General features: G+C 38.0%; 1 protein-coding gene across 3 annotated transcripts in view; it reads left to right on the top strand.

Moving 5' to 3' along the window:
• atp2b1a (ATPase plasma membrane Ca2+ transporting 1a) overlaps window positions 1–21,718 on the top strand; it is a 59,312-nt gene extending 37,594 nt beyond the window's left edge. The window contains exons 7-21 of one of the 3 annotated variants that reach the window (XM_062995456.1): window positions 3,197–3,352; window positions 3,512–3,726; window positions 7,229–7,471; window positions 7,960–8,201; window positions 8,426–8,663; window positions 8,815–8,994; window positions 9,089–9,176; window positions 10,175–10,281; window positions 10,473–10,664; window positions 10,818–11,031; window positions 12,086–12,297; window positions 12,384–12,491; window positions 13,670–13,858; window positions 14,315–14,401; window positions 20,225–21,718. In XM_062995456.1, coding sequence (XP_062851526.1) covers window positions 3,197–3,352; window positions 3,512–3,726; window positions 7,229–7,471; window positions 7,960–8,201; window positions 8,426–8,663; window positions 8,815–8,994; window positions 9,089–9,176; window positions 10,175–10,281; window positions 10,473–10,664; window positions 10,818–11,031; window positions 12,086–12,297; window positions 12,384–12,491; window positions 13,670–13,858; window positions 14,315–14,401; window positions 20,225–20,560 — 2,807 coding nt within the window. In that variant the 3' untranslated portion in view covers window positions 20,561–21,718. Of the gene's footprint in view, window positions 1–3,196; window positions 3,353–3,511; window positions 3,727–7,228; window positions 7,472–7,959; window positions 8,202–8,425; window positions 8,664–8,814; window positions 8,995–9,088; window positions 9,177–10,174; window positions 10,282–10,472; window positions 10,665–10,817; window positions 11,032–12,085; window positions 12,298–12,383; window positions 12,492–13,669; window positions 13,859–14,314; window positions 14,481–20,224 lie in introns of all 3 variants that reach the window. The other 2 variants (XM_062995450.1, XM_062995443.1) reach the window with 2 other exon arrangements.
• Window positions 21,719–27,020: the final 5,302 nt, after the last annotated feature.

Genomic DNA, 27,020 nt, shown 5'->3' with positions numbered 1-27,020 from the left:
TTTGTAAAAATACAAAAACATTAGGCCAATAGTTTGGATGCAGCATTTTTCCCTTCAGCACTGCAGAGCTATTCAGTTGTTAAACATATACATTGGATTAATTTGAATAACTGTAATGTACTTGAAGTGTGCACTGTGTGAACAGTATTATCCAGTTCTTATCTAGACAATATCTAGAAAATACAAGTATCGGTTTGAGACTCGGTATCGGATCGGGATCAAAATTAATAATCGGGATCGGTATCGGGAACAAAAAAACGTGATCGGGACATCCCTACTTTAAATTGTTGTATTCACAAACCTGGCTGTTAGTAATTTTAACATGTCATGTTAAAATGGAGGGTGTATATGGTAATTGCAACATCTAATTATGCTCATGAACATCATGGCAACAATATTATATGTTGTAAAGTTTATCTTTTAGGTTGCGGTCTGTTGGGTTATATCGTATTTTAGACTGGGATTAAAATGCTGAGTGTAGAACATGTCTTTCCTACAGCCCACGCTTATGTTAACTTCACACTGTGTTTAAGTAAGCAAATCACAAGGGGTTAAAAATTGATTATATTGATTAACATGTGTGCACCCATATTGGCTTGTGGGTAGATGTGTGTTTTTGTGTCTAAGTAAATCTGTATTTATTGGAAAAAACATTTACAACTTAGATTGCCTCTTGGGAAATGTGTATGTTTTTTCTGGTGGTTGTGTATATTAGCCTGCAGTGCATGCATGAACAGGGCCGGCTAGCTTTTAGGAAGCACAGCAGGAAGACTGCAGTCATCTTCTAATGATTACCTTTGTATATTTGCAAGCTTAAAACAATGGGAAATGTTGACACATTTCTATCACATGTATCATATGATATAATATACATTATATGGACAAACGTATTGGGACACACTTTTTAATCCTTGAATTCAGCTGTTTCATCAAGTCCCATTGCATCACATTTAGTCATGAATTCTGCCTTTAAACCATTTGTGAAAGAATGGGTTGTTCTAAAGATCTCAGTAAATTTGAGAGTACTACTATGCTAGGATGCCACCATTTCAACAAGTATTTCCATAAAATTTCTTTTGAAAAGTGGAAGTGTTAAGGAGCCAAAACAACTCAGCCAAGAAGTGGCAGACCATTTAAAGTTACAAAGAGGGGTTGCCAAGTGCTGAGACGCGTAGTGCCTGAATGTCACTTACACTTTGCTGACTCAGTAACTGCAGAGTTCCAAACCTTCATGGCATTAGTTTCCATGGCCAATTTTGGACAGTTGTATGTTTCCAACTTTGTGGGAACAGTGTGGGGAAGACCCTTTTCTGTTCCAGAATGACTGTGCCCCAGTGCACAAGGTTCATAAAGGCATGGTTGGGTGAGTATGGTGTGGAAGAATTTGACTGGTTTGACAGGGCAGAGCCCTGACCTCAGCCTTATTGAACATCTTTGGGGTGAATGCAGTGTTGCCAACTCCTCAGTAAGGAAAGTAGCTATTGGCTGTCCTAAAAGTCACTAGAAGTCGCTAAATGACAACATTGCCTAAATTGCATAAGCGTTAGCACATGTCGATAGGTCTATATCTTATTATAAGTATTGGTAGCACATCTCAATAGATCCATTGATCTGTATCTCAGACGTATATCTCAAATTTATTTATTAGGATTTTAATTTAATTACATTTAATTTTATATTAGCCGGTATACAAAACATTTTGTAGTAAATAATATGCTAGCCCTATATGAGGAATATCTTTTAAGGTTTTGCCTCCATGATTTATCATACCCTGTTGGATAAGATTCCAAATAGAAAACTGTAGATCACACAGATCTTATCTATAGCTACTAAAAACATGGAATAAGGAACAAATAATTAGAACTGAACTGACAAGGAAAAAACAACAAATTTGTTTTACGTATACAAACAGCTATGTACAAGATAACGTAATAAATGCTCAACATATTCACTCTGTAATTAACTTTATTAGACACAACCTTGACTGTACCAGTTGAACTGCTAACAAAACTGAAAAATAACCGAATACATTTTGTGTTGTCGTAATGTTAAGGTCGCAAATGGTTATTTAAAAAATGATTGGCCTCCCTAGATGTATGAAAAACGCTCTAAAATCACTGAACGCATGTATAAACGTGGTTAAATAAAACGTTAACACATAGCATTGGATAAACAACTGTAATTCTACTGTATGCAATCAAGTATAGCTAATTTGAGCACCTTGCATAGTTCTGAAATAGAATAAAAAAAAAGTCACATAATAACAGCATTACATACACTTAAACTTTTAAAGGAATTAAAATTAAAACCACACATTACTAATTGCTAGCAGAAATAAATTAGGCAATGGTAGCACAGAATTATAGGCGTTCCACTCAACGAGTCAAAAACAGATATGCGCATGGTCAGTAGGACAAATTCGATGGGTAGGATAGATCAACAGAACAACGGCAGCACCCGCTGCTCGCCTCGTTGAGGACAGTAACTGCAGAACGATATGGGCTTTTTTACGTCTGAGTTTCCAAAAGTCTCCAATAACACCAGAAAAAGTTGCTAGATTTGTTGCTAGTCGCTTTTTTTGAAAAAAAAAAAAAGTCGCCAGAGGGGTCTGAAAACTTGCTAAATATAGCAACGAAGTCGCTAAGTTGGCAACACTGGGTGAACAAGAACAGAGACCAACTTCATATTAGAAAGGAATGTCATAAAGCTCCTGTAGGTGTAATGTGTAGGTTTCCCAATATGTTTGTCCATATAGTGTATATCACCTTATATATATTTTTGTAAAATAGTGGTGGAAAAGGTTGCCTGTATTAAAATGTTGCTTTGACCAGATTTTGAAAAATGAATCCAGACGAATCAAATTTTTTTTTTCCTCCTAATACATCAAGTCTTCTTTAAAACTTCTGTTCTGTATAAATAAATTCTCAGTTTTATCTTAATACATAAAGCCTAACTATTGGAAGGTTCACTTCTCAGTACACTGTCAGGGCTGGTCCTAAGCCCAGATAAAAATAAGGAGGGTTGTGTCAGGAAGGGCATCTGGTATAAAAACTGTGCCAAACTAGAACCAGAATGATCCACTGTAGTGAGCCCTAAATATGGTAGCAACTGAAAATAATTAAATCTGTTCCATCCAGTTACATCAGCACTGTTCTTCCCCAAGATCTCTAATTCTCCTCAACCCCTTTGTTTGCAGCCAAAGCCCAGGATGGAGCTGCAATGGAAATGCAACCTTTGAACAGTGATGAAGGGACAGACGCAGAAGAGAAGCGGAAAGCTAACTTGCCAAAGAAGGAGAAATCTGTTCTTCAGGGGAAGTTGACTAAATTAGCAGTACAAATTGGCAAAGCAGGTCAGAGCATTTTGTTTTTTCCTAAACTGACTAATCTACTCCTCTTTACTCTCATCTTATGGATTTATAATCTATTCTAAACCTAACATTTTCTTTCAGTTGGTTCTGTTCTTTTGGTGTAACACCGGTTTAAGGGTGTGCTTATTCATCTCTGTGCAGGTCTTGTAATGTCAGCCATTACAGTCATAATCCTGGTGGTGTTGTTTATACTGAACACTTTCTGGGTACAAGGCATTCCCTGGAAGAAAAGCTGCACGCCCATATACATCCAGTTTTTTGTCAAGTTCTTCATCATCGGCGTAACCGTGCTGGTGGTGGCTGTCCCTGAGGGTCTGCCTCTTGCCGTCACTATTTCCCTGGCTTACTCTGTCAAAGTATGTGTCTTCACATCTTCACAGCTTAACAACACTTGTTTATGTTGTTTTTCATGCTTTGTTTTGCTACTCTAGTTTGACAGCGTTAGCATTTAATTTCTAGCTGAATGCTTCAACATGATTTTACAAAACTAAGCAGCTAGGATAGATGGCAGGTGTCATTATTTAACCTAAATGTATAAAGCAACTGTTACCAATCAAGTGAGCTTGTACAAACTGGCATTTTGGATGACCGTGTTTTATTTCGAGCGATGCAGGGATGTCAGTGGGTCAGAAGCTTACATACACCATTACAACTGTGCCTCTAAATAGCTTAAACAATAACAGTGTACAATATCATGGCTTGAGAGGACTCTGATAGGCTAATTGACATGACTTGGATTAATCCAAACAATACCTGTTGCAGCATTGTAATGCCCGCCTTCAAGGCCCACCTGCCTCTTTGCTTGACATCAAGGAAAAATCTAAAGAAATTTGCCAGAAAAAGAGTGGTGGTACAAAATGTCTTAAGGACAACAATGTGAAGATAATGAAGTGGCTAGGGCTGAAACGATTCCTCGAGTAAATCGATTACTAAAAATCATCGATTCAAATTTTTTGCATCGAGGAATCGTTTAATCCGCACAACCATATACAGCTCACGGTGTTTTACACGGACGACTTTCACTTTTGCGCAGCGTGTTTAACGCTGTGTGCAGGTGACGTGAAGAATCTGAGGGCTGCGTCCCAAATATCTTAAACATAAACAGAACTTAACAGGACTTAATCTGGGTTCTTTTTGCGGACAGTTTAATGAACACTACGTATTTGGACACGTTCGCCGCTCCTGCGAACTGAACGTATCAGTTTAGGACGCAGCCGAGATTTGATAGCGCGGACTGCAAAATATAGAGAGAAAATAGCGAACAGGAGGAGACTGGACAGAGAGAACCACAGAAAGTTTGAGATCATTTTAAGCTGATAAAACTAAAACTCAGTATAACATCCACACCATCAGAGCGTCGTGTTTACTTTACTCATGTTTACTGACTTTACTTCGTTTCAACCACCACAGGCTTTTATGAAGTTTTAGGCAAACATACACACACACACACACACACACACACACACCAGATCTACCTCATCTAGAGACACAATCCTGACAGATTTTTATCCCCCTACAAACACCACAAAACCTCCCAACAAAATATTAAAGCTTTATGTTCTGCGTGAGCTGTAGCTGAAACTTTGAGTTTTTAAAGTTGCACAAATTACAGGCTTATGTTCATGTATTTTTGTTTATTATTATTTATGACTTGATGACCTGATGTTTCAGGTTGCCTGTTTACATTTTAAAAGTAAATTGATTTATTTTTGATTTATTTATTTTTGCATTTAAAAAATGTTAAACTGTCCTGTATGCAAGGAATACAAATGTACAGTTTGGTTTAAGAAACATGTCTTATTTAATCTAATATGTATTTGTTTTTGCTCTTTGTTAAAGCAAAAGTATTTCTTATCCGATTACTCGATTAATCGCTGGAATAATCGATAGAATACTCGATTACAAAAATAATCGATAGTTGCAGCCCTAGAAGTGGCCTTCACAAAGCTCTGACCTCAATACCATAGAAAATTTTTCAGCAAAACTGAAAAAGCATGTGTGGACCTGGACCTCACTTATGTTTGACCCAAGTTAAACAATTTAAAGGCAATTTTACCATAATTATTATTGCATTTCACATTCTTAAAATATAGTAGTGATCCCAACTGACCCAAGAGAATGAATATGTACTAGGATTAAATGTCGGGAATTGTCAGAAAATGGATGTGGCTAATGCCAAGTTCACACTACACGACTTTCCAAGTCGTCAGGTTGCTGTACAGTTCACACTACACAACTGGATCTCTTGTAATCGGAAGTCTTGGTCGGTGTGGCTTTCACACTACACGACTGATCAGCGATAGGGGGATTCACACTACACGATATATCACCAACTGGAATTGCAGGCGAGCTTGTCTGATCTCCCAAACTGTTTTGTCACGAAAACAAACGCGAGAAGTGACGAGGGGTTTAATGATACCACGTCCAAAAATGCACGTCAGCAAGTAGCGAGCGATCAAAGTTTGTGCTCTGATGCGCAGCGTTAAAGCAAAGAGGAAAAATAAATTGTGTTGGGCTACATGAACAGCATGGATTGTTCCATAGTGAGTTAATAAATATTTTTTGCAATGCAACGTGGGTATTATGTATTGTAGAGAACGATATGGTCAGAAATACTGTAAAACTTCTGAATATGGTTTATATTTGTATTCTGATATAAACCATATTATGCCCCTGTCCCACCTTTTTACAACCCTCCCCTGCATTTCCCCTCACACCGTATCTTGCGTTCTCATTGGCTGTTCGACATAGCACTCATTGCTAGTTGGGTGACTCAGATCCAGATATTTGACAAGCTAGATATCTCTCTTCGGTCGCCGAGCCACTCTGATCGAGTTGTTGAGCAGTTCACACATGGCAATTGAGAGCCGAGTTTCGATTGCCAAGCGAACGCCAAGTTGCTCCCGAGCCGGCAAATCTAGCGCCGACCAGTCGGTGAGTGAAAATCAGGGCAAAAAATGTTTATTGTGAACTAGGCACAAGGTAAATGTAAACTTCAACTGTACATTGTGCTAATAGTATTAATAACAAACTTGAATTGATGTAGATGTTTTAATTTTGAGATTGTAGATTTATAATTTTAAGCTACTGTAAGTTTCTTTTAAAATATTTAGATAATTATTACCATGTGTTTCAGACTTTTACATACACATTGCATTCATTAAGTATGTTGTACTAAATATCATAAGTATCATGTCATTAGAATCATAAAGAATTTGTCCAATAATGTACCACCCAAAAACGACCAGTGTTCCAAATCACTATCTGTAGATGCCTTAACTGGTAATGTATCAGCTTTTGTTTACACATGAGCTGACCAGGTAATTTCAAGGAAATTGTATTAGGTCTAACCCTGGGAAATCATGTCCGTCAACTGGACATTCAGTGTCTGGGGTGCTTTCGCAAATAATGACTTCATGATGCATTGCTGGTAAATACCCAGGTGAAAGTGCATGTGTGAAAATGGATTTAGAGACCTGGGAATTTTACTATGCACTTATTTTCCATCAGGTACTAGAAATGTCAGTATGACCATGTTATTATGAATGAGCTTACTAAAAAGTATCCCTGGTCTGCATTTTAGTGTGATTATGCGGAAAACGTAGCAAGCAACAGCATGAAGTTGTGTCCCACCAACATAATATTTGTAAACTATTTAGAGTGGATTTCATTTAAAAATGTATATGAAATAAAAACCTGCTGAGACCCTTGTCTGTTACGGAGTTACCAAAAAAAAAAAAAAAAAAAAAAGATGTGGTTGGCCGAGTGCACCATCTGCTTGTTTCTTGGGTTAGAATTTTTTTTCATATCTAATTATTTTTTTCTCATCCCCCTATCCTACTTTTTTCTTTTATTTAGAAAATGATGAAAGACAACAATTTGGTGAGACATTTAGATGCCTGTGAGACCATGGGCAATGCCACCGCCATCTGCTCAGATAAGACAGGTACTCTCACTATGAACAGGATGACTGTGGTGCAGGCTTACATTGCAGACAAGTACTACAGGAGGGTCCCTGAGCCAGAAGTCATCCCTGCCAGCATCATGGACCTGCTTGTGTTGGGCATCAGTGTCAACTGTGCTTATACTACCAAGATTATGGTGAGTGCATTTGTGTTCCAGTTTTTTAGTGTTTGGCTAAATGAGGTTTGAAGGCAACTGTGCATCGTTTTAGCAAGGACTAGCTTAGACTAAACCAAGTCCTACTTTTGTCTAGTTTGCTGGACTTTGTGTGTCTGTTATTATTAAGCTAAGCTTTTCCTGCACCTGTAAATAATAAAAGCACAAATGTAAAAGACACACAATCTAATCCAGTCTCCTAGTTGACTGCAAAAAGTGTAGCTATACTTCTATGAAGGGATTTATTGTCGCTTGGATGTTGTATTAAATCTCTCTCTGTACTCTTATATTTTGGTGCTTCCTCTATATTGAATATTCTGTATTACATATTGAAGGGCAACACCTTGAATTCTAGTTGAAAAAGTGATTTTGCTAATGATATTTAGCTCTAAAAATATGTTTACTTGCATACTTTAGAAATGTGTCTTTGAACTTCTTCTGGTTAAAATGTTTTTAAAAAATTTTTACAGTCTCCTGAAAAAGAAGGTGGTCTTGCTCGTCAGGTAGGCAACAAAACTGAATGTGCCTTGCTTGGCTTTGTGCTGGACTTGAAAAAGGACTACCAAGCAGTCCGCAACGAGATCCCAGAGGAAAAACTCTACAAAGTTTACACTTTCAACTCTGTCAGGAAATCCATGAGCACCGTGCTGAGGAATGCTGACGGAAGCTTCCGGATGTTCAGCAAAGGAGCGTCAGAGATTCTGCTAAAGAAGTAGGCATCACTCATGATATTTCTTAAAGAAGTAGTAGGTAGTAAATTGTGCCAGCAAGCTCAATAAGCAAATCAAATGCTTTGCTTATTTCCTTAAACCAGAGAGCCAGACTACTGAGAATTTTTTTCTCAGAAAAACTATTTGGATTGTGTTTTTTCTGCTGCATAGCTTGTTTGCATTTTCATATTTTGCATTTATCCTGCACTGCCATTTTTTTTAACAGATGTTATAAGATCCTAACAGCGAGTGGTGAGACCAAAGTGTTTAGACCACGAGACCGAGACGATATGGTGAAGAAGGTGATTGAGCCTATGGCTTCTGAAGGCCTGAGGACAATATGCCTGGCGTACAGAGACTTCCCTGTTTCAGATGGTGAACCTGACTGGGAAAATGAGAGCGACATTCTCGCTAGACTTACTTGCGTGTGTGTGGTGGGCATCGAAGACCCTGTTAGACCCGAGGTACAAAGCATTAGCGTAGTGAAAACACTACTAACCATCATTTGTAAAGGTTTTAAAGCCATTTTACAGTTAAATGAATAGTGTTAGTGCCTAATTAGGCAAACATAGTGTCTGCTGGCAGCAGTCTGACCCAGCTCTCTCTATTACTCAGGTCCCCGATGCCATTAGAAAGTGCCAGCGTGCAGGGATCACAGTACGCATGGTCACTGGGGACAACATCAACACAGCTCGAGCCATAGCAACCAAATGCGGCATCCTGCAGCCTGGAGATGATTTTCTTTGCTTGGAGGGCAAAGAATTTAATCGGCGGATACGAAACGAAAAAGGAGAGGTGAGGGATTTGCTGCAGTTTTTAAAGAACTGCATTTTAAAATCATGGAAATGCATTTAAAAATACTGACTAGCAGGATGTGCTTACTTTTTAGATTGAACAGGAGCGGATTGATAAAATATGGCAGAAACTGAGGGTCCTGGCTAGATCTTCACCAACAGACAAGCACACATTAGTTAAAGGTATGCTTTTAACACCTAATATTGAAAGAGCCCTAGTCAAACCATGTTTTTGTTATTGAAGTCACATTTATATTATTTATTTTTTTGCAAAAAACATCACACACAATTTAGACTTGAGCTTTGATCTGATAATCTCTGTTTTGCTAAGGTAATTTCTAAAGTTCAAAGTGCTAAACTTCGAACACAACTATTAATGATTCCATAAAAATGTAGGGCCATGGATGACAGCGAGTCTGGAAGCTTAATTCAGTGTAACTATCTTACGTTTATGCTTTTTTGATGGGAGGGACCTCATAGAATACAGAAACTTAAATTAGAACCATGACCATGTGAGAAAAATACAGCATGGTAACTAGTAAGCTGTCAAATGTGGAGACTGAGTTTGCATTTCAGATAGGAATTTATTTACTAATCTTGAAATAGCTTGTTGTCATTTCAATGCACTCTTTAATCAAGGCAGTAAAATTTCATTAATGCATTTCCTTTTTATCACGTCTCCAAATGACTATTATTGCCATAGTCGTTTTTTAAGGGTGTAAATGCTGCGGTAAGTGCCAATATGCACAAAGCCTTGAAGCGAATGAAGCACGAAACACATGTTGAAGCAGCCTTAGGGGACATGACTGCTGGCATGCAGTGTTTGCTGAAAAACACCAGTGTGTCAGACTAGTCCTGATGCACAGTGTTTTGTGTCCTTGCTGTGCCAGCTTAGCTCACTTAAAGCCGCAGTGGGCAGAGAACAACAAACTTCCAATGTATAAAACTTTGCAAAATGCATAAATAAAGCTTACAAAATAAGAATTATTGATTAAATTATGCTAATCATGGATACATCCTGAATATGTTCACTAAACAGTGGTAATTAATTCCAGCTAAAAGTCCACATGTGTTTCACAAACCAGTGTGAAGGACAAGTTTATGGTGTACTGACGCTTTGGAATATAATTCTGTGATGGTGAGTTTTGACTGACATGTTCATACATATCTCTTTATGCTAGGGATCATTGACAGCACTGTTGCAGAACAGAGGCAAGTAGTAGCGGTAACAGGAGACGGTACCAATGATGGCCCTGCTTTAAAAAAGGCTGATGTTGGGTTTGCTATGGTATGTAGTTTTTTTTTTTTTTTTTTCCCAGATAAATGTCCAAACTTTGTATAGCTAACATCACATTTGTAAACCCGTGGACAAACATTATGAAAACATGGTTTATAATGTGGTTTAAAACAAAATAGTTCATAACATATGGTGTAAACTGTGTTGCAGAGGAAAATAAGTGGTGGTGTGTTTGTTTCTAGGGCATTGCTGGCACAGATGTGGCAAAAGAGGCTTCAGACATCATTCTCACCGATGACAATTTCAGTAGTATTGTGAAAGCAGTTATGTGGGGACGCAATGTCTACGACAGCATCTCCAAGTTTCTGCAGTTTCAGCTCACTGTCAATGTAGTGGCTGTAATTGTGGCTTTTACAGGAGCCTGCATCACACAGGTAAATGAGACCTGCATAGCATAGAATGTCCTGATATTTAAAGATCAAAATGTAATCTTAACAATATTTAACATCGTTAGTGTTATTTAGCTAAAAGCTTAACCCTAAACAAGGCTCTTCATAACTTCATAAATCTATTTTATTTTTGCCAAGGACTCTCCTCTGAAAGCAGTACAGATGTTGTGGGTAAATCTGATCATGGACACGTTTGCATCCCTTGCACTGGCCACCGAGCCTCCTACAGAGTCTTTGCTGCTAAGGAAACCATATGGCCGTAACAAGCCCCTTATTTCTAAAACCATGATGAAGAACATCCTGGGCCATGCAGTCTACCAGCTTACAGTCATATTCACTCTCCTGTTTGTGGGTAAGAACCAACAGTGTTTCCAGCAAAGGCAAGATGTACAGTATATGTATAATATATAACCCAAATAATGGCACCAACAGTATACAAGACCAAGTTAAGTGCTGAGAATGTGGACTCTAATATTAGGCAGTTTGCTAACTCTAGCTAAGCTCAATAATGTTCATGCATCATTGTTTATTAAAGAAGCCAATAATCATGGTTAAAATTTGAATCAATTTGCAGCTGTAATGTCAAATAAGATGTTTAAATTTTTTAGCTAGATAGAGGTTTAATGAATGAATGGGGCTTTAGTTTGCTTTAACATTATCAATGCTCTGACTGTTGGTGTCTTTAAGTCCTTAGAGCATCATTGGTATTGTCTTAGTAATAGTCATTCATTTCATTTTTATCAGCACCTTATTCTGGTCTGGGCACAACCTTTGCAAGGCTTCAGAATGCTGAGAATCTTGGCCGACCAATAGCACTGCTGAGATTAAGCCAAGATCCAGCAGTAATGGTCTAGTGTTGTAGGCACCACTGTAACCATTTGTTTGAAAAAAGGAATTGGCCAGTCAGGCAGCTCAGCTGTTTGGGTAATAGAGTAATAACTAGAAGGTCACGAGTTCTAGCCCACCAAATCAAAGCCCTTAATCAATAATTGCTTGGACTATATTCAGTCACAATTGTAAGTTGCTTTAGCTATATGCCAACAGTGTGAACGTACAGGTAGGTGGCAGTTTAGGTTCTATTTGTTGATTAGGAGAGACTCAGCTAGCAGGTGAGGATTGGAAAATAGACAATGTTAACATAATGATTGTAGATTATGATTTTGTGTTGTAAATATAGTGTTAAATCAAAATCTTTCAAAGGCTGTAAAAAGACGGTCCTTATTAATAGATCACTTTGTCATCATTTAGTTGTCATGTCACTGTCATGTGTGACCAAAAGTTTAGCATATATTTTTCGAGATTGGTTTTGTTTCAGACATTACCAAGTTGGCATGCTGGATTAATACGAATAAAAAGATGTTACATATCAAAAAATGGCTTAATTTGATGTTATTTTCTTTTTTTAGGTGAGAAGATATTTGACATAGACAGTGGTCGTAATGCGCCGCTCAATGCTGGTCCCTCTGAGCACTATACCATTGTCTTCAACACCTTTGTTATGATGCAGCTTTTCAATGAAATAAATGCCCGTAAGATCCATGGAGAGAGGAACGTCTTTGATGGCATTTTCAACAATTTAATTTTTTGCACTATTGTTTTTGGCACTTTCATCATCCAGGTGTGTAGCAGTCAAATTCGAATGTTTCATCAAGGGAATATATCTTGACTTCACTAGATAATGTGATGTAATCAATTTCTTGCCAGATTGTAATTGTGCAGTTTGGAGGAAGGCCGTTTAGCTGTGTGGGACTGTCCATTGACCAGTGGCTGTGGTGCACTTTCTTAGGTTTTGGCTGTCTGCTCTGGGGTCAGGTAAGATTGCATTTACCTAAATATTGCACTTTGTTTATTTACAATGGGCCTCACTTGATAGGGGCAAGCCGTAGCCTAGTGGTTAAGGTACTGGACTAGTAACCAGAAGGTCGCTGGTTCAAGCCCCACCACTGCCAGGTTGCTGCTGCTGGGCCTTGTCCTTAACCCTCAATTGCGCAGAGGTGTCTGCTAAATGCCGAAAATGTAAATGATATAAAATGTGTTTTGGAGATCACAGGTCTGCAAGTTAGCCATGCCACTGGCACTAACATACCTCCATACCCTGACAGTTGCATAGGTGCAACAATACATTTATTTGGAACGTGTTACCAAGCAGTAAATTAGGAATTATTGTATATAAAAAAAAAAAATAGGGCTAATAAAGTAAAACATTACATATCTGTCCTTTCTGCTATTCAAACGTAAATACTATTCAAATACGTAAAAAACATAAGTTTACAGATTACTGATTCCTGTCCCAACTACTTATTGTCCCAACTTTTTTTGCAATTTGTATGGTAGGTAATACGCAAGCCCACCACTGTGGAGAGTTTGAACTTTCAAGTGCTGTTGGCCTGGCTGGGCACTTGAGACTCAATTTGCCGTGGCTGTAGAAGGAAGGGAACGTTGTTTTTTGTTGGTTTTTTTGGCACTTTGAATGGTCTAGGTACCTGTCTAAGTAGTGGACAGATACACTTGAGAATCCACTGCAGGCCATTGGGAAGCCAGAAAATTCATGTGTCAGTAGGGGGGGCGTTTGCTAGTCTGTGATGCATCTGTATGCAAGTGTATATGTATTTTGGTTATGTGTTGAAAGATGCATATATTTGTAGTTATTTGGAGTAAAACAATGTGACTGGAAGCCTCCAAACTTAAATTTTGATCAGGGCCCCATAGCCAAGAGCAAGAACGCCCAACTAATACACAGACTTGGAGCTGAACTGTCTGGATTACAAGACGAGATCAGTCAGATTGATTGTAATTATACAATACAGTGGTTCAGCACTGCCCTCTTTTGGTCAACAATTGGATTTGACATTAAATCCAAGCCTGAACATGTATTACTGTTTGTAACTTTTGGTGCATTTTAATAACATTTCATCAACGTATATAATTAGTTTAATCTATACAAATATTTACATTCTAAAATAAATAAATTAAATGCATTTCTGTTTCAGCTGATCTCCACCATTCCTACCAGTCGACTAAAGTTCCTAAAGCCAGCAGGTCATGGTACTCAAAAAGAGGAGATCCCAGAAGAGGAATTGGAGGACATGGAGGACCTTGATGAGATCGACCATGCAGAGCGTGAGCTGCGCCGTGGACAAATACTCTGGTTTCGAGGTCTCAACAGGATACAGACTCAGGTAAGATCACTGAGCCACTTAACGTTAAAAAAAAGGCCCAAAATTATAGGTTCCTCTACAGTTAATAAGTGCCGATATTCAATCTTTTCCAAACTGACAGTGCCTTTTGTGCCACAAATGGTACTGAAAGTGATTTCTGGTAAAATAAAAATTAGCTATTGCACACATTTCTTACAGATTACACACTTGTACACACGTACAATTGGCTTGCGGATTAAGCAGATCAGGGCGATATCAAGGATACTATGGCTGGGATTACCCGTCTTCCGTACAGTTTCTATTTTTTGCTGCTACCTGTCCCTTTGCTCTATTTATATGGGTGCCCTTCTTTTCTGTCCTTTCTTTCTGCTTTTCTTTTTCTCTCTTTCTCTTGCTCTCTACTCTCTCTCTCTCTCTCTCTCTCTCTGCTCTATGCGTACTTTGGGCCTTCCTGTCACACTCTCTGATTCCTTGCAGATGGATGTAGTGAGTGCGTTCCAGAGCGGCACTTCCTTTCAGGGGGCCCTCAGGCGTCACCCCTCCAGCGGCAGCCAACAGCACGATGTAACCAATGTTTCTAGCCCTACACATGTAGCGTTTTCTGCTGCCACTGCCTCCAACAAAGCTTCTGCCACTGTGGGGTGTGAGTGCGTGTTTCTTAGTGCATGACAAATAACATTTCCTCCTTCACTCGCCTAACGTTTTACATTCTTCTCCTTATGTTCCTTGCTATGGACAAAATAACCCAAAAGAAAATCAGTTTAAATAAATATGCCATGTTGCTTCTGACTACACGTGCTGATATCTATGGAGATATATCTGTGTACTGTTTTGAGGCCAGTGAAGCTGAGGTCTCTCTGTCATTGTTCTGTTTGATTGCTTTGGCTGGGTTTCACAATTAAACTTTGTGTAATCATTCTAACAGATTTACATTGTGTCTGTTACGTCTGCAGCTGCTGCTGTGCCTCGGTCCCTCTGTGCGTACTCACTAAGCTCTGTAATTGCAATAGTCTATGTGTAAATGTTTTGAGTATATGCCCATGGTCACAACAACCAGATTAGCTTCACCACTGCAAAAGTCGGCCTTGCCAAAAGCTATGTGGGATTGTTTAAAACTTGTGGGCACAATTGTCATCATTTCTGTGAAATGTTTGTTTTCTCTGTTGGTCTATTAAATTAGGGTTCTGCATGCTTATCTACTGAGCTGGCTCGTACTGATATCAGTCATCCTCTAATTTATCAAGGACTGAAACCCAGTGCAGGGAGTACTGTGCCTGTTACATCTGTAATAATGTCTGGTGTCCCTCCTGGTTCTCTTCAGTCCCACTTGATCACATTTGTTCCCTTGTTTGTGCTTTTTAAATTTTTTTTATTTACTTGCTTGATTTTGCTATTGTGTATTTCACAATAGCAAGAAAAAAAAATTTGTTTCACAGAACACGTGCATATATACACGACATACCCATATATGTATTTGTGTATATTCCATAAATATGGGTATGTCTGTATGTCATATACAGTGCCTTGCAAAAGTATTCAGCCCCCTTGAACTTTTCAACCTTTTGCCACATTTCAGGCTTCAAACATAACGATATGAAATTGTAATTTTTTGTGAAGAATCAACAACAAGTGGGACACAATCGTGAAGTGGAACGAAATTTATTGGATATTTTAAACTTTTTTTAGAAATAAAAAACTGAAAAGTGGGGCGTGCAATATTATTCAGCCCCCTTGCGTTAATACTTTGTAGCGCCACCTTTTGCTGCGATTACAGCTGCAAGTCGCTTGGGGTATGTCTCTATCAGTTTTGCACATCGAGAGACAGAAATTTTTGCCCATTCTTCCTTGCAAAACAGCTCGAGCTCAGTGAGGTTGGATGGAGAGCGTTTGTGAACAGCAGTTTTCAGCTCTTTCCACAGATTCTCGATGGGATTCAGGTCTGGACTTTGACTTGGCCATTCTAACACCTGGATACGTTTATTTGTGAACCATTCCATTGTAGATTTTGCTTTATGTTTTGGATCATTGTCTTGTTGGAAGATAAATCTCCGTCCCAGTCTCAGGTCTTTTGCAGACTGCAACAGGTTTTCTTCCAGAATGGTCCTGTATTTGGCTCCATCCATCTTCCCATCAATTTTAACCATCTTCCCTGTCCCTGCTGAAGAAAAGCAGGCCCAAACCATGATGCTGCCACCACCATGTTTGACAGTGGGGATGGTGTGTTCAGGGTGATGAGCTGTGTTGCTTTTACGCCAAACATAACGTTTTGCATTGTGGCCAAAAAGTTCGATTTTGGTTTCATCTGACCAGAGCACCTTCTTCCACATGTTTGGTGTGTCTCCCAGGTGACTTTTTATAGATATCTTTGAGAAATGGCTTTCTTCTTGCCACTCTTCCATAAAGGCCAGATTTGTGCAGTGTACGACTGATTGTGTCCTATGGACAGATTCTCCCACCTCAGCTGTAGATCTCTGCAGTTCATTCAGAGTGATCATGGGCCTCTTGGCTGCATCTCTGATCAGTCTTCTCCTTGTTTGAGCTGAAAGTTTAGAGGGACGGCCGGGTCTTGGTAGATTTGCAGTGGTCTGATACTCCTTCCATTTCAATATGATCGCTTGCACAGTGCTCCTTGAGATGTTTAAAGCTTGGGAAATCTTTTTGTATCCAAATCCGGCTTTAAACTTCTCCACAACAGTATCTCGGACCTGCCTGGTGTGTTCCTTGGTCTTCATGATGCTCTCTGCGCTTTAAACAGAACTCTGAGACTGTCACAGAGCAGGTGCATTTATACGGAGACTTGATTACACACAGGTGGATTCTATTTATCACCATCAGTCATTTAGGTCAACATTGGATCATTCAGAGATCCTCAATGAACTTCTGGAGTGAGTTTGCTGCACTGAAAGTAAAGGGGCTGAATAATATTGCACGCCCCACTTTTTAGTTTTTTATTTCTAAAAAAAGTTTAAAATATCCAATAAATTTCGTTCTACTTCACGATTGTGTCCCACTTGTTGTTGATTCTTCACAAAAAATTACAATTTCATATCGTTATGTTTGAAGCCTGAAATGTGGCAAAAGTTTGAAAAGTTCAAGGGGGCTGAATACTTTTGCAAGGCACTGTATACATAGGTTCTGTAAAAAAAAAAATAATAACGCACATACTCATCAAAACATTGTGGGTCAAAAATGTACATAAAGAAATGCACATTATTCAATTGATGGTGTAAAAAGCTCTGTAATGAAATTTAACTCTTTCCTTGTTGGTGATTATTATTTGATATAATTATTTGTGTTCATATAAATAATACTAGTTTCAATGCATCCAATAAAAAGTACATGGAACAGTGGTCTCTTGCCAAGGTCATGAGGAAAAACACAAACTGTGCTCCCGAACCTTTTTTGCACCACGGACCGGTTTCATATAAGATATAATTTCACGGATCGGTGGGGCCGGGAGGATTTAAAATAGAATAACTATACTGCTCACAAATTAGTTTTTTTGCTGCAACGAGATGCTGCTTTCACCTGGGGGTGATATGAGATAATAAACACTGGTGTGTTGGAAATGGAAGCAGTGTTTTCATTGCTGATGTAGTGATCTATAATTATTTATTCTTTCTGTGCGGCCCGGTAATAAATGACCCACGGACCGGTACCGGTCTATGGCCCGGTGGTTGGGGACCACTGCTCGATTCCTGCAAGAAAGTTGTGTAGATCTGATGTAATTAAAAAACGATTAAAATACGTTTGCCATGAATTTGAAGCTGTGTAAACAAAAATGACACTGTCCACATTTGAGCAAGCTTTTACACATCCTAGTGTGTAAAATGTGTAAATGTTCCAATACTTAGTCAGCTCATGTAAGGCTTTTGATTTTATTTCACATTCCACATGTGACCTCAAAATCAAGACGCTCAAAATAGGTTCGACGCAAAAGTAACCAATGCTCTTGCCAAAAATAGGAAAAAACACTAACAGTTTTACAACAGTGATTTTGTAGCCTTCTATTGTAATCTTTGTTACGTCAGTACAATTTTTGAATTGATCCTCTAAAATTAATCTTGATCACGACATACAGTACAGGCCAAAAGTTTGGACACACCAGCCAAAAGTTTGGACACACCTTCTCTTCAATGTTTTTTCTTGATTATTTTTATTTTCTACATTGTAGATTAATACTGAAGACATCCAAACTATGAAGAATTATGTAGTGAACCAAAAAGTGTTAAACAAACCAGAATATGTTTTATATTTTACCAACTCTACCTCTGCACAACCCAACTGATGGTCTCAAACACATTAAAAAAGCAACAAATTCCAAAAATTCACTCTAGACAAGGCACAAACATTCATTGAAAACCATTCCAGGTGGAAACCTAATAAAGCTGGTTGAGAAAATTTCAAAGAGTGTGCAAATCTGTCATTAAAGCAAAAGATGGCTACTTTGAAGAATCTAAAATATAAAACATATTCTGGTTTGTTTAACACTTTTTTGTTTACTACATAATTCCATATGTGTTCCTTCATAGTTTGGATGTCTTTAGTATTAATCTACAATGTAGAAAATTTAAAAAAAATTAAGAGAAACCACAGGAATGAGAAGGTGTGTCCAAACTTTTGGCCTGTACTGTAGTTTACAAAAGAGGGTTTTTTGAGAAAGGGTTTTTTGTTGTGCATCACAGTCAGGTTTTCTAGTAAGTGAGAATGCTGTTGTACATAGTAGAAGTCAAAAGCTGAGGGTTCATCAACTTATTTTAGCCTGAACTGTGAATATCTTATTGAAGATAAGATTGTTTTATGAAGACTAGAATAGTTTGTCTATAATTCTTTATAAGTTTGGGAGGATAGTTGGAAGTATTCCCTTTTCTCTCCCTATTTATACCTCTTTTATCCCACTCTAGTTTGTGTGTTATCATGTTTTGTTATTAGTTTTATATGACAACACAAATAATTCATTAACAATTCCACAGCTTTGTTTTTAGGTCCAGCCTGGCCAGGAATGCTGATCTTCGACTACACACTAACGATTACTTTATAGGTCCTCTGTTGATGGTGGTGCCCTGATATATTGAGTAATAAATAAAAAAGGCATTTGGAGGGGGAGCTTTCAGCCACCAGTACAGCTTTAGTATGCCTAAACATAGATACTAAGTCTCTGGAGCTGTACTGCAGGTGTAGGACAAAATTTTTTTTAAAATATTTTTTATTAGAGGATGTGGGTGTTCAGTTGAAATAAGATTTGGTTGCAGAAAAGGTCTTAGCATGAGATCATTTTTATACTCATAAAGAAATTCAGTGCCCTCTTTGGACCTGTAGATAAAGGTATTTATACAGGAAAAGACCTCCCCCTTCAGGCTAGAAATAGTCAATCATATATGATGAATAAAAATAACTTTGTATTGATTTGCAGCGATGATTTCTTCTAAGGGGACAAGTGGACTTTGTGACTAAACCTCCTGTCATCCATGTACAAATGATTAATTGTCTTTTTAAATAATTTCCATCTATTAACTCTTCTCTGCAGATGGATGTTATATGACTGTCACTGTCATTATTTATTCACTTTTATTAATTTTGTCACTCAATCTGTATGTGCTCTGATGTGAAATCCTCTAAATCAGCTTATCTAATGCATAACTTTTCTCTCTAAAATCTTTAAAATCAAGCTGTCCTTCTGAGTCCAAAACAAAATCTGTAACTCTGACTCGGACTTATTCCTTTTTAGATTCTGTGAAAATGTGTCATGGGCTATACTCAAAGGTTTACCTCTGTTAATCAAAGGGCAGCGGCGCTGTGCATGGGTCGAGTCTCTCGTTCCTTTGTGAAATGATGTGTTGTACAGCTTAGATCTGCTTGGCTGCTTAAAGTTTTTGTATCAAAACACAATCAGTAATATACAAGCCCCCCCATGTCTCACTTACCCTAGCATGTCCTAATCAATTAACTTCATGTTTAAGTGTAGTTGTTATTAAACTATCTTTCTGTCCCTCTCTCTTTCTGTCCTTATTTTTTCTCTCTCTCGTTTGCATTTTAAATAACTGGACACTGGTTGTGAGAGTTTTTGACATTGCTACTAAGAGAGGATACTCATTGTTTTTTCTGACCTTTTTGTTAAATATATTTTAAATGTGAGCATGGAAAGAAAGAGATGTTTTTTTTTGTATCTTCTACTTGAGAATCAGGTTTTACTCACCACTAGCTGTCCTGCTGCTCACATGTTTCTGTTAACTCACCTTGATTATAACCAGTTTTTGGCCTTGGTTTGACCTTTATTGAAAATTCAAAAGCTGAGTCTATGACTTTTTTAATTGTTTGTGTGATTGAGTTGCTGAATAAATTTGAGGGCTAACTGCATGTCTTGTCTATACTCCTGCTTTTACCCAGATTCGAGTAGTGAATGCATTCCGCAGCTCTCTGTCCCCCTATGAGGGGCTGGAAAAGCCTGAGTCCCGCTCCTCAATCCACAACTTCATGACCCACCCGGAGTTTCGGATAGAGGACTCAGAGCCACACATCCCCCTCATCGATGATACGGATGCAGAGGACGATGCCCCCACAAAGAGAAACGCCACCCCCACACCTCCTCCCCCTCCATCTCCGTCGCCCAATCAGAACAATAATGCTGTGGACAGCGGTATTCACCTATTCCTAGACAACAGCAAATCAGCCCCACCCTCGGCTCCTGCAAGCCCCATGCACAGCGTGGAGACCTCCCTATGATCGGTGCCGTCCCTTCATACGAAGCCACATCCACCTCTCGTCTTTGCAGAAAACCTGTGCTCAGCGGACTCACTGGTGCAGAGCTGAGTGTAACCTCGGAGCTTAGCTTAAGCTTGACTGAAACAAAAGCAAGCATTCATCAGAATGTAGGTTTTGGTTGTGATATTACCATTTTTGTTGTCTTATTTGATTCTTAACATCCTCTCAAGGGGTGGAGGACTTCATTTCCACCCTACCTGTAAAATCTGTCTCCCCCCTTTTGTGAGAATGAAGGGATTATGAATTCAGCTATAAAGTGACCTGTATTTTTGTTATTGTTGTTATTTAATTATTCTAATTATGAGGAGATCGTTCTCCATATGGCTTGCAGATCAGCTGTGAGAAATTGACTTTTTGCTTTTCTTTTTTTCTGAATGGTGATGTACATTTCTTTGGCCCTAGTTTATTAAATAGTTTAATTTCTGCTCCATTTGGCTGTTAATATATTAAATTATTTATGTTTTTTGAAGGAAGCAGGTCTGTTTACAAAGTTTGTAGATATTTTTTCTTTGTTGGTAAAGGAGCTTCCTTATGCAGACAACGGGGACAAATAAACAAGAATATTTCAGATTCTGCTGTATTTTCAGGAAAAATGTATGTTTCTATGGAAACTAAACTATTTTTGCCTGCAAGTTTTATTTGTTATATATTTGTGGATAAATAGAATCTTTTAGCCAAATAGATAACACTAAGGCTTGTATAGCAATGAACAGAGGTGTTGAGGTCCAGACGGGTTACTCTGTGTTAAACAGGTGAGGACAGGGATGCAGCATTGGCCTCTGTTAATACATTTCCCTGTGTTTGTACTACTGCTTTACTTTCAGTTTCGAAGCTACTTTTTGTGCTGATAGGGACTGTTGCGTTTCTAATTCCAAGTTCGTTATCGATTGTAAGCGAATTCACTGAAGTGCTTGGAACTAGATGTTTCATATTTTATTTGTTTGATTAAAAATGTTAAGTTAAGACAGTAACAAAGCTCATAATTAGATATTAAGATACAAAAAGTTCCTCTGGGGACATGTCTCTCCCTGCTAATGTGAGATACTGACAATTGATAACAGATTTAGAAAAATACAATTCAAATCCAAAAAAGTGCAACAAATAAACATTTAACAATAATACGCAGGGTTTTTTTTCCCTTTTTTTGTAGGTAAATCATTGTGATTTAATTTATATTTGAATTTACATTTGTCTTGGTCAAAGAAGTGTGACTTTTTTCCATATAATTTTCCACTTAAAGTTTCTGGCTTGTTCAAATTACAAAATGGTAAAACCACAAAACATCTATGTGTTCTCATATTATTGATCTTATTCCATAAATATTAGTTAAATTATTGCATTGGACTTGGGTTGTACAATGTATTTGACACCTGGGATACTGGAAACGGCTAAAATGAAAAAGGGATTTTTTAGGATTCCTTAAGTGATTCCTGCACAGGGTACTTCAATTTATCTCCCTTTGAAAATTTTGATACAAACATTATAAAGTGAAGTTTTACTTGTATTTTTATGGACAGACAAACTTTTGATCTGCTGAAGCAGACTTGGAGGAATTTTACAGAATAACAGGTGCAGTAACATTTGCTTGGGGTGGGGAGCTCTTTAAACAAGGGGTCTGATCGGTTCTGTTAGAAATGTATTACTCAGGGTGGCTAATATTAGGAACCAGGCTTTAAGGAAACACCTACAGTCAGATAAATACACATTTATATTTAGATTAGCTAGTTTTTTTGGCTTGTATTAGCTGTTTTTTTTCTCTCTGTTTGGGTCAGTCGGGGGAAAAAGGAGAATGTTTCAAGAAGAAAAGGGTGTGCTCTTCAGACAGCACGTCCACTTTTTTAATAATTTATTTTTGTTCTTAATGTTTAACAAATAAAAAGCAGCTTGAGTTTGCGAATTAGGGAAAATATGTGAAAAGAAAAAAATCCATGGTTTATTCTGTAGCTTCATCCTGCAACATGGATGAATGTTTTTCCATCTGTTTTATGGATTTTTTTAACTTAACATTTGGAAATAAAAAGTACTTTGTGTCTGTTTATCTTGAGAAATGTAAATGGTTATTGTGATTCAATTTACATTTTAAACTTGTTGAGTAATGTGTATGGTTTTTAAGAATTAAAAAATGGATATTTAGCCTAATCCAAGGACCATGTTTTCCTTGATATCTATTACAGCGCAGTGTGTTCTTGTGCATCCTGTTCATATGAAAAGAACAAACAATGCTGCTATCATTTGTCAGGTTTTTTTAGGTCTTTCCTGGAAATACTCCACTCATCTGAGGTTAGAAAGGAAAAACCACCTTCTTGGTGCTGTATTTTGCCCCTGCATTAGTGAGTTATGACAACATTTTAGTTGTTGGCAAGTGTACATAGACTTACAGCCCCTATATATAATTTATTTGAAAGATCAGTTTCCTATACAGTTCTTTTTACCTCCTTATTTATTTATTATTGCTTTCTCACATTATTTATCTTCATTTCTCAATGTTGACAGTATAAAACTGCACCCAGTCTAATTCTGCTAATCGCAGTGGGTAAGAAATAAGGTCTTTCGTTTTGGAGGACTTCTTGATGCCTGTCCTGGTAGAACTTGAAAAGAAGCTGTACTTTTTAGTAGGAGCTACCTTAAAACTTTACACTTAATAATTCTCAAGTAATCACATGGTCTGTGCTTAAAGGTTAACTGAACCTGCATTTTGAAACAGTTTCACTTTTGAGGCACAAATGAATTGCCATTTTTAGGGGTGTAACGATACACTGCTCACGATTCGATTCACGATGCTGAGTTCACGATTCGATTTTCTCACGATTTTTTCTGAAGTGTAAACAGTGCACATTTTCTTGTACATTTTTAAGCAAAAAAACTTCAGTCCCCTGCAATTTAAAGGTAATTACCAAGAACAGAGTACTTTACTGTAACCTACTAACAGGTTTACCAAATTTAAGTTACTTATCGCCATCTTAAATTTAAAATCAAAGTAATCAAACAAGCTCATTGAGCTGAGCTGAGTCTTTAAACAAATTTTTTTTGTTGCTTAAACTAATTTATTACCAAATTACATGTAAAATTAATTACTAATGTAAAAACATTTTATTAAATGTTTATTATTTAAATGGCTTTATTTATATACTCAACGTGGAACAGAGTGCCACAACAATAAAGACCCATCTCAATTAGACAAAAAGGTCTGATTGTGTATATTATTTGTAAATTTGCATCTACAGTGGAACAACACATCCACAAAGCATCACTCAACAAAATATAAATGAAATGTGCAAAACAAAAAGGAAAAGCAGCATCCAGGTGACAGTATTTGTAAGTATTTAGTGAAGATTAGCATTCAGAAAAACCAAGCAGCTCATCTCTGAGGGGTTGATCCTGGTTCTCCTTTCTGTTATGATCTGCCCTGCTCTGTTTTAGAAAAGATTCTCTCTGAGAGGACAGATGTTGCTACAGTAAACAGTGACATGTATAAGATGTGGGTAGACTGAACACTTGGTCTCCCATCAGCTAAGCGGGTCTGAACTGTTTCCTGTCGCTCATTTTCCTCACCTTTTCAGCGTGTAATGTCTGGCTACGTAAAGCGCTGTGTAAAACTTCATCAAGCTCTCTCTCCCTCCTTCCCTCCCTCCCTCCCTCCCTCCTGTTTGTGTGCACGCTGTCCGTGTGTGTGTGTGTGTGTGTCTGTGTCTGTAACCCCGCCCCTCCTGCTCAGTGTAAACACGCATTATGACCAATCACGTGCGGCTTTAACAGAAAAAAACCCGAGTCGGCTCCCGTTCACTTTAAAGAGCCGACTCTTAGAGCCGAATTTTGTTCGCGACCGATCCATCACTAATAAATTACAGAATGCACGTGCAATTGTACAATCGCGCAGATGTCCACGATGCACATCGCTACATTTTTGCATCGCGATGCATCGTGAAACGGTGAATGGAAAGCTCCTTTCAACTGTGAATTTTAACACCCATGCTTACTTCCAATGTTAAATGCTAAATGACAGATGTTGGAACCATGTTCCCATTCTCTAAACCGCATGACTGCTATTAATCTGTGAGGGTGAGGGCAAACATGTGCTTTCTCTGAGAGAGAAGGCCAGCCTTGACTTTTTCAAAAGACCTCTATAGCTTACTCTGTACTGATTTCAAAACTAATTGGCTTGTCAAGGAATGAATAAATTTTTTTCTGCTTTAACATTCTGCATTACGCATATTGTACTTCTTAGAGGAGTGCAGACTAATAAATCTTAAGTGCTGTTGTTTTAGACTAAGATGTCCAATAAGCTCATGTCAGGTGATACATACTTTGGAAATCAAGTGTGTATGTGCAGTCACAGAGCACTTGAGCAATTAGAAGATGGGTACCGCCTATCTGGTAAGCTCATTCTTTGATTTTATAAGCTACACCCACTCTACAAATGAACTTTGTGTGTATACAGCTTCTGATTGTGAACTCTGTAGCCCATTTATTAAACAGACAGGATGATACCATAATAACATGCACTCTAACTTAAGGGACATTTGAAAAAAAAAAACATTGATGAAAAATATACAATTGTCCCAGAAAACATGTTTAATATAAAAAACTTATGCAAAACCTTTACAATTTTTTTACACTATATAGATGAAGGTATTGGGACATCCCTTTTATTTATTGAATTTATGTGCTTTAGCCACACAACAATTGCTAACAGTTGTAATTTATATAAAGGAAATTATATGCTTTCCACTTTGCAGCAACAGTTTAGGAAAGACCCTTTCCTGATCCACCATGACCCTGTGCACAAACTCCAGTGGCCTGCACAGAGCCCTGACCTCAGCCCCACTCAACAACTTTGGAATTAACTTGAACATCACTTGAGGATTTCTGGACCAACATCATTTTTAGAGAAGCCTTCTCATCAAAGGGGCTGTTGTTATAACACATAGAGGTCAATGTATTTTAATATCATTTGTTTTTGAAATGGGATGTCCAACAAGCTCATGGTCAAGCGTCCAAATACTTTAGGCCATATATTACAGAAGTAGAATTCACTGGCCCAGGGACATGCTAAACCTTTAGTCTATGATTAATAAAGACAGTGTAAAGGGTATACAATTATTTTTGGGAGTAAAATGCATTGTGCTAAACATAAAAGTGTTAGAAAGACTTTATAATGTTGTGACTAACACAATAATTAACATTGTCTGCTGATGATGCAAAACTGTCATTATGACACAAGTAAAAATGTTTTTATACACATTTATACAAAAACTTATAATTAGCTTTTTCAGATTTAAAAGTGAATACCATGTGCTCTTGTTTCTTCGGGAGACAAAATGCATTACATTTGCCAAGATGTATTTGGTGACCAAATTCCTTGAAGCAGCGCCATGGATGTGTGTGTTTAGCTTTTTATTTCTAACGCACCGCTCTCCCAGTCCCGCCTGAGCATTGCGTGGAGTAAGCCATGAAAGTAGCCAATCACCGCTTTGCCCCTCCCCCTCCTGATTTCGATTTGAGCTTCATTGGGTGCCTGGCTAGATGCCTAAATAAAAAAGGAAAATAAATGCATAAGCTGCGTCCGGAATCGCATACTTCCATACTCAATAGTACGCGAAATGAGTACGCGAGAGCGGTTAGTATGTCCGAATACATAGTATAGATAAAGAGGTACGCGAGAAGTACCCGGATGACGTACTTCTTGGGCAGCCATGTTTGAGTATGCAAGCGATGCACACTTGCGGTCCGCTAATGTATCCCATAATGCAACTGGAGCTGCGTAGGCGTTCAAAGCGGAATAAGAAACAAGAAAGATAGCGGAAAACGGAGTCCTCTGTTCACAAGTGTAAGTAAGATCAATAAAATAAAATAAATTAAAGATGAATATATAACAAAAAGACGATAAATATCCAAAATTTTGGCGAGTGGGGTTTGTAATGAGTCTGTAACTATGGTGATATTACATCATCACGTCCTTACGTCATCACTTGACGTTGGCAAGATGGCGGATGTAGTATGTAGCGGTGTTGTGTGCATACTGTACACTTCTGTACTGAAAGTATGTACTTTTTTACCGGCCGAGTAGTGCATACTTCCTCCAATCTAGTACGTACTCTGTAAGTATGCGATTCCGGACGCAGCTATAGCTAAAATAGATAAATAAAATTGTGAAAGCCAACTAACACGCCTGTTTTGAATATGTAGAGAGTAATGCAGTAATTGAAACCAAAAAGTATTCATTTACAAAAGTAATCAAGTAAAGTAGAGATGCCTAGAATAATATTTAAGTGCAGTAATTAATGCTGCGTACGAAATCGCATACTTAAGCAGTACGTACTAACTTCGAGGCAGTGCGCACTGCTCAGCCGGTAAATGCACGCAACCTCGTACGTACTACGTCCGCCATCTTACCAACGTCACGTGACCCCACTGTTCATTA

Source organism: Trichomycterus rosablanca, chromosome 1 (assembly GCF_030014385.1).
Source record: "Trichomycterus rosablanca isolate fTriRos1 chromosome 1, fTriRos1.hap1, whole genome shotgun sequence".
NCBI lineage: Eukaryota > Metazoa > Chordata > Actinopteri > Siluriformes > Trichomycteridae > Trichomycterus > Trichomycterus rosablanca.
The sequence above is the reverse complement of the archived record's forward strand: the minus strand, read 5'-3'. Positions and strand labels throughout refer to the sequence as shown.